This window comes from Gossypium arboreum, chromosome 7, assembly GCF_025698485.1.
Source record: "Gossypium arboreum isolate Shixiya-1 chromosome 7, ASM2569848v2, whole genome shotgun sequence".
Classification (NCBI taxonomy): domain Eukaryota; kingdom Viridiplantae; phylum Streptophyta; class Magnoliopsida; order Malvales; family Malvaceae; genus Gossypium; species Gossypium arboreum.
In genome coordinates this window covers 56,831,903-56,839,100 of record NC_069076.1, presented here as the reverse complement: position 1 = coordinate 56,839,100, position 7,198 = coordinate 56,831,903, and the positions used below count along the sequence as shown (strand labels likewise).

At 31.1% G+C, this 7,198-nt stretch overlaps 1 protein-coding gene across 1 annotated transcript; it reads left to right on the top strand.

The window, feature by feature from the left end:
• The first annotated feature begins 1,390 nt into the window (after nucleotides 1-1,390).
• LOC108464780 (E3 ubiquitin-protein ligase PUB24-like) lies at nucleotides 1,391-4,738 on the top strand. Its single transcript, XM_053030407.1, has 4 exons — nucleotides 1,391-2,553; nucleotides 2,884-2,991; nucleotides 3,124-3,222; nucleotides 4,308-4,738. The coding sequence occupies exons 1-2, from the start codon at nucleotides 1,622-1,624 to the stop codon at nucleotides 2,930-2,932; spliced, it is 981 nt and encodes a 326-aa protein (XP_052886367.1). The 5' UTR covers nucleotides 1,391-1,621; the 3' UTR covers nucleotides 2,933-2,991; nucleotides 3,124-3,222; nucleotides 4,308-4,738.
• The last annotated feature ends 2,460 nt before the right edge of the window (nucleotides 4,739-7,198 follow it).

Sequence of the window (7,198 nt, the reverse complement as noted above, 5' to 3'; positions counted from 1 at the left end):
CCCTAAAAAATATCACATGGATGTCGATGTACATCATATGTTAAATATTTTCTTATATAATTGTAAAAGAGATAATATTAATTTTAAAATATTGAATTAATTATCATTATAGTTTTGGGTTTACGATTTAGGGCATATAGTTAAGGGTTTAAGGTTTATGAGTTACTATTTTAAGTTTTATGGATTATGGGTTTAGGAATTATGGTTTAAGTGTTGGGGTTTAAGGTTTAGGGGTTAGGGGTTAAGGGTCTATGATTAAGAGTTTATGTTTTAGGATTTAGGGTTTAGGGTTTAGGGTTTAGGGTTTTAGGGTTTAGTTAATTAGTATTTTTAATTTATATGATAAATATTTTCTTATATAATTGTAAAAGAGATAATGTTAATTTAAAAATATTGAATCAATTAATCATTATAGTTTAGGATTTACAATTTAGGGTATATGGTTAAAGGTTTAAGGTTTATGAGTTACTATTTTAAGGTTTATGAATTATGGTTTAAGGGTTGAGGTTTAAAGTTTAGGAGTTAGGGGTTATGGGTTATGGGTTATGGGTTCAGGGTTAATATTAACCCCTAAAACCTTAAACCCCTAAACCTTAAACCCCTAAAAAATCATAGACACTAGTCTATATAACCCCTAAACCCTAAACCCAAAAAAACCCTAAACACTAATCTATAACCCCTAAACCTTAAATCCCAAAAAACATCATATGGATGTTGATGTGTATATACATAGATATTAATGTAAAAGCTTATGTTCATAATAAATTACGGAAGCAATACTTAATATTGATTAAATTTATTTTTGGGTTTAGGGTTTAATATTTAAGATTTAAGGTCTATGATTTAGGGTTTTATAGTTTTATAGTTTAAGGTTTAATGGCCATGGGTAGTATGTTAATCTAAAGTGAATCATATTCAATTAAATCCTAAACCTTATAATTAATATATATTTACGGCCATAAGTAGGGGGTTGAAAGGGTCTTTGCCTTTCTAAAATGAAAAATTTTCCATTTCGATTTTTTGAAATTTTTAAAAATTTTAAAGGTAAAATTGCACTTCATCCCTTTGAATAATGGAAAATTTTTGATTTAATCGTTTCAAAATTATAAAAATATATGCTAAACTTTAATCGTTAAAGGGTAAAAGTTTAGGGTTTATGTTTTATAATTTAAGGTTAAGGGTTAAGGGTTTAGATTAATACTTTTATTTTCAAAAATATTTAATCTAAACCATTTGATATATTTAAATATTAGATTTAAAAAAAACATTGATAAATAAATAAAAACATTGATAATAAATAAAAATAAAATATAAAAGTAAAAATGTATAAAATAGAAATTAGTGCAAAAACACTATAAAAGATAAGCAATAAGAGCGTTTTTTTATAAAAACGTCGTAAACAGTCATTTTACTAAAAAAATGGCTCCTTTTTATTCCCAAATTTCCCCTCCCTTCGAAACCCTAAATTTCCCCCTAAAATTGGTATCCTCAAAACTTCATTTTCACACACGCCTTTTTCATCGGTTTACCTTGGAACCCATACGATCCCTTCCCCTTCCCCTTCCCCTTCCCCTTCCCCTTTCCCTTTCCCTTTCCCTTTCCCTTTGGTTTTGAAAAACCCATGTTCCATTTCCTTAAACTTATCAAACAGCTTCAGCATCCTGATTCCAAGATGGAAGCTTTGAAGGAATTGGATTTGTTTGCGGTCAAGAATGAAAGAAACAGGAAATACATGGTGGAAGCTGGGGTGCCTAGAGCTATGCTGTTGTTTATTGTAAATTGTTTCAAGGAAGACTGTGTTAGTGGCCTAGAGGAAGCCCTAAGTGCCCTTTTCTTAATTCAAATTCCATCGGCTGAAGCAAAGTTGTTACCCAAACAAAATGATCAGATTATCAAATCATTGATCTGGGTATTAGGATGTGAATTCAACACCCAGGTTATGGTTAAATCCCATGCGGTTTCAGCATTGAAATCCATCATTGAAACAGCAAGTTCGGTTGTACTCGAAAGATTAGAACCCAAGTTCTTCGAGATGATTGTCAGAGTTTTGAAACAATGCACAACCAAGATCACTCAACGGGGAATAAATTCAGCTTTGCATGTTCTTTTAGACGCTTGCCCTTGGGGAAGAAATCGGCTAATGATGGTTGAATCCGGAGCAGTTTTCGTGCTTATCGAGCTTGAATTAGGATCACCCGAAAAGAGAACCACCAAGCTTATTCTGGGTATACTCTTCCATCTATGTTCTTGTGCTGATGGGAGAGCAGAGTTTCTCCGCCATAAAGGCGGCATCGCCGTTGTCACAAAGAGGATCATGAGAGTTTCACCGGCGGCCGATGATCGAGCAGTAATGATACTTTCGTTGATAAGCAAGTTCTCAGCCACCAGTTGGGTTGTTCATGAAATGTTGGAGGTTGGAACTGTAACAAAGCTTTGCATGTTGCTCCAACTCGATTGTGCAACCTATTTGAAGGAAAAAACTATGGAAATACTTAGATCACATTCCGATGATTGGCTCAAGTTCCCTTGCATCGACAAATCTGTCTTGACCAGGTATATTAAATAATTTTACTTTTAATTGCTTAATACTATGTAATTCATATCAACTATATTTGCATTCGCAATTTTTACTATTGGTTGCCACTAAATCATTTGTTTACACTAAATATAATATTATTGTCTTTTAAGGTTTGTTGATTAATTGCAAATATTCTCACTTGTTTTTCATCTTCTAATCATATCAAAACCTTGAAGTAACTGGAAGATTTATCCATAAGTGCACCAAACCAATAATTTCTTTTTATTTATTCAATTCTTATATTCATTATTCTGTTCTTAATTTCGATTTTGATTTTTCTATGTTCTTTCTTCAATACATTACAGAAGCATTTGGCCGTCTCGTCTACTTGTCTCTCCAAACTATTGTTGGTAACTTGGTATGGAGAGTGGAGACTGGAGAATCGGAGATGGCTCTTTAGGGCTTGGGCTAAGGTGAATGGCCATGCTTTTTGTTGCTCGAATTGTCCTTTATTTGCTGTGTTTTTTTTTTTCGGGTATGTTTTTCTTTATGAGGGAGGTATTAAGTTCAAAATGTTCCATGCACCATTTGTTCAAATTGTTCAGATGTGGACTAAAAGGTGCTGCACTTGGCTGTTAGGGAAGAGTCTGCTTGGCATTTGTTGATGAGGTCTTGTGCTGGCTTTACTTTAACAGTCAAAGAGAGTAAGATTCTAATTTCCATTTCCATTTCAACATGTGCTTGAACCCCTTTGTTTGTTTTTGATAGAAATGTATAATTGTTTATAAGATTGAATAAAATCAAGTATCATCAGCACCCCTTTGGTCTACGATGCCAATACAACAACTTCGCTACTCTGTGGCTTCAACTTCGCCACTTTGGTTGTTTTTTGGTAGAAATATATAGTAGTTTATATGATTGAATAAAAAATATATACTGTATATAGCTGGCCAAAAATTTGTTAATGATCTATTGATGTTCACTACTCTCTCATATATAAAAAAATAGCAAATTTGACTTGATGAACTGTTAGGCTATGAATAGGTACAAAATCAGTCTATGGATCACGTCAAGTTGACAGGGAAATTAATATTAAAGAAAATGTTTTACTTTGTCTAATTTATTATTATTACTCATCTATTTAGGGGATTCCATTATCTATATTGACAAGTTTGATGAGATTGTTATTTGATATATATATATATATATATATATATATATATATATAGCGGTGGTTGAGAGGAGAAAATGGGAATATGGGAACCATATTCCTGAATATTTCTCAATCTTTACCCCTTAAATGGATAAATGAACACCGATTAATTGATTAAGTACCTGTTGTTGATTATTTTAACTAGTTTGTTTCACCTCGTGTCAACAGATAATTGATTGTATCAATTATATTTTATTTAATTTAAAATGTTTCTTAATTCAAACTTTTTATTAAATCAAACAAAAGATGATTATGTTATACATAAATTATTTTAGGTTATAGTTTATCTACAATATTTAAATTTAAAATTTAAAATTTATATTTAAAATTAATATAATTTAATTCTTTTACATAATATTATTTAACTAATATATTTAATTATTTTAATTAAAATATTGAAGTCAATTTCTTTTTTCGACTTATTGATTTACTCTGCAAATTCATTACTTTTTGAATTGTGAAAGAGTTGAGCAACAAAATCTTCATTGAAGACAACATCATACTTGTTGAGAATTTTATTCACTCTTTATTTTTTTAATCACTGTGTGATTGTTCTTTTTCTTTTGTTGGATTCAGATGAGGACTACATACTACAATTCGCACCACCATTCAACCGATTGGAGCTTCTACAAGCACAATCTTGCCCTGATACGATTACTAATCACGTTGAACAATCGTAGTCATCGACAGACTTATTTGTTAGTTTGTAATTCAGATAGTTCAAATACAGGATCAAAACAAAGAGGATGGTTTATATTTTTACTAACTTTGATTTTGCAGATGAACATCACACATGATAAAGTTCCCCCAAGTTCAGCCTTTGTTTGTAAAGGCAAACCCCCCAACTTGGTAGATTCATAAGTTAAAAAATTGTCCTTTGGCAATTAGATTTAAATAGCTCCCATTTTAGTGTATTGATGAAACTCATGAGAGGTAGATGCTATTTCTGCTGTGCTTTTCTAGAAGCATTATTGCTATTAATACAAGTTCCAAATATTAAACTTCAATGGTTTCTAAAAGTAAGAGTTACTATTTAAATTGTTAAGAATTTTAATATTTAATTAAACTTAAATTAAAAAAAAAAAAGATTGTTTATTTTTCTGTGGATCTGCTTTGTCTCCTGAGGAAAAGGTTAGATTAGATGAAACTCATTTTTCTGTTGAGTAGTTATCTTTTTTAATAATTATATCTTTGACTTGCATATGTGTTTTATTGTGCTGAAAGGTAAACTCGTATACCGATGATATTTTTGCAAGTACTGAAATTTCTCATTAATTGATTCTTTTTGGTGTTAAAAGTTTCATGATTGATGAAATTAGTCTTGACAACCATGGGTGTTGTGATGGTCCTAAAACTGGCAGACTCAGGGTATTGGATAATGTGAGTCTTACTCTTTTGAGCTCAAGTGTGCTCTAGTTTTTCAAGTTGGTAATGTTACTTTTGCAAATAATTAACTTCTTTCTCTTGCAGGCACCAAAGCTCTTTGATTATTTGGCAGAGGGTTAGTGAAGCACAGGATATAGCCACAAAATTATGTGGACAAGTCATTGGTCACACATGGCTTTTAGAATCAATTGCAGCATGTAAGTTGCAGCCTTTTGTCAACTAACTAAATAATGATGATTGAATTTTTTTAGCTAAAGAATGACCAATAACTTAATAGGCTAGTCCTGTTTTAGAAGGTAGAACTTGCTCTTTCTCTGTATATCTGTATTGTAATAGTCATATGAGCTCTTTTGAGTTTGTCAGCAACTAATTGAACTTGGATGGGGCATTTTCATCATTACATGAGTAAAGTTATTTTTTACTTGTACAATACCATTATAACAGCCATGAACTAGAATTACATGTGATATTAGTAACTTGTACCATCCCTTAAGGCTTCAAATTTACTTAAAACAGGAATTACATGTGATCTTTGGCAATTTTGCCCAGTAGAATTAAGCTAATTTTATGATTCTATCTTTAATTAATGCAGGACTGAGCAATGCTTCCTTTACAGGTCAGTTTCCTGTTTCTTTGTCATGGATGGATGTATTTATTGGAATATGGGACCAAGTAACTTAATACAAAGAAATTTTACATTTGTTTTTCTATGCCTTTTAGATAACCTCTAATTTTAGCATGAAAACAACCCTCTCTGCTGGGTTTTTTCACCATTGTTGCTGCTATTGCTTTCATTTAGGTGTCAACTTTATTTTAACAGATGTTATGCCTTATATCATGCTATATGAGACAAATATATTCCATAGTTTTTCTTATCCTTCTGTTTTTGTGCCGTTATACTCCCTAATCACATGATTTCCCTAAGCCAACCCCGTCAATAATGATTGATTGCTGATGTAACAATGTTTGATTGCTAATCACATGATTTTCACTTTTGTTTTCTCTTCAAAGCCTGCTGTTAAGTTTACAGTGAGCCAGTTGACTGCATTTCTTTTTTCATTTTTTACACTGCTTGCGGGACTCCAAATTATGTTGCTCTGGAGGTTTTCACTCATGAACTCAGAAAATAATTAGCTATATTGCTGCAACTTTTCTTTTTTTTTTTTTGCCTTTTCTTTTTGGTATCTGATATTTTTATTTTCAGGTGCTCAAAGATAAAGGTTATGATGGTACATCATCTGATATTTGGTCTTGCGGAGTTATTCTCTTTGTTCTCATGGCTGGTTATTTGCCTTTTGATGAGCCAAGCCTTATAGGCTTGTATAAGAAAGTAAGTACCCTCCAGATTTGGCCAGTCTTTTTAGATGAGAACTTCATTAAAATTGTTTGTACCTTGATAAATTTCAGATCTAGGAGGCTTCTTTCAGTTGTCCATCATGGTTTTCATCTGGTGCCGTGAATTTGATTAGCGTATTCTTGATCCAAACCCTCTTACCGTAAGTTTCAAAAATTTATGATTACATGCAATCTTTGATCACAATATAAGCTTTAACGCGTGCATTTTGGTTGAAATTCGCATGTTCTTTTTGGCAGCGTTTAACTATTCCTAAAATTCTACAAGATGAATGGTTCAAGAAAGGGTACAAGCCACCAAAATTTGAGCAAGATGAGGATGTAAATCTTGATGATAATATCTTATATTTTACATGGTTATGATTTAAGTCCTTATTTCATTGATATCTTTATATTTTAATCTAATTTTATTATTTATTTTAGTTTTGATTCTAAATTTTTATTTTTATTTTAATATTTTTAGTTACAATTTTAATAGAAAATTTAATTTGATAATAAATTTTAATAGAATATTTATATCATGGATATTATTCTTCTCAATATTTTGATAATAAATTTAATTTTTCATGACCTTCATAATATTTTATAATAATTTTTTTTTTTAAATTTAATGACTTTTAGCGGCGTTTGAAACGAAAAGAAAGATTCGAAAAAAAAAGAGTCCAAGAAGATAGAAGACTCAAACGAGGCCCAAACTTTGCTTTGAAATTGTAAATAAACAAAGGCTC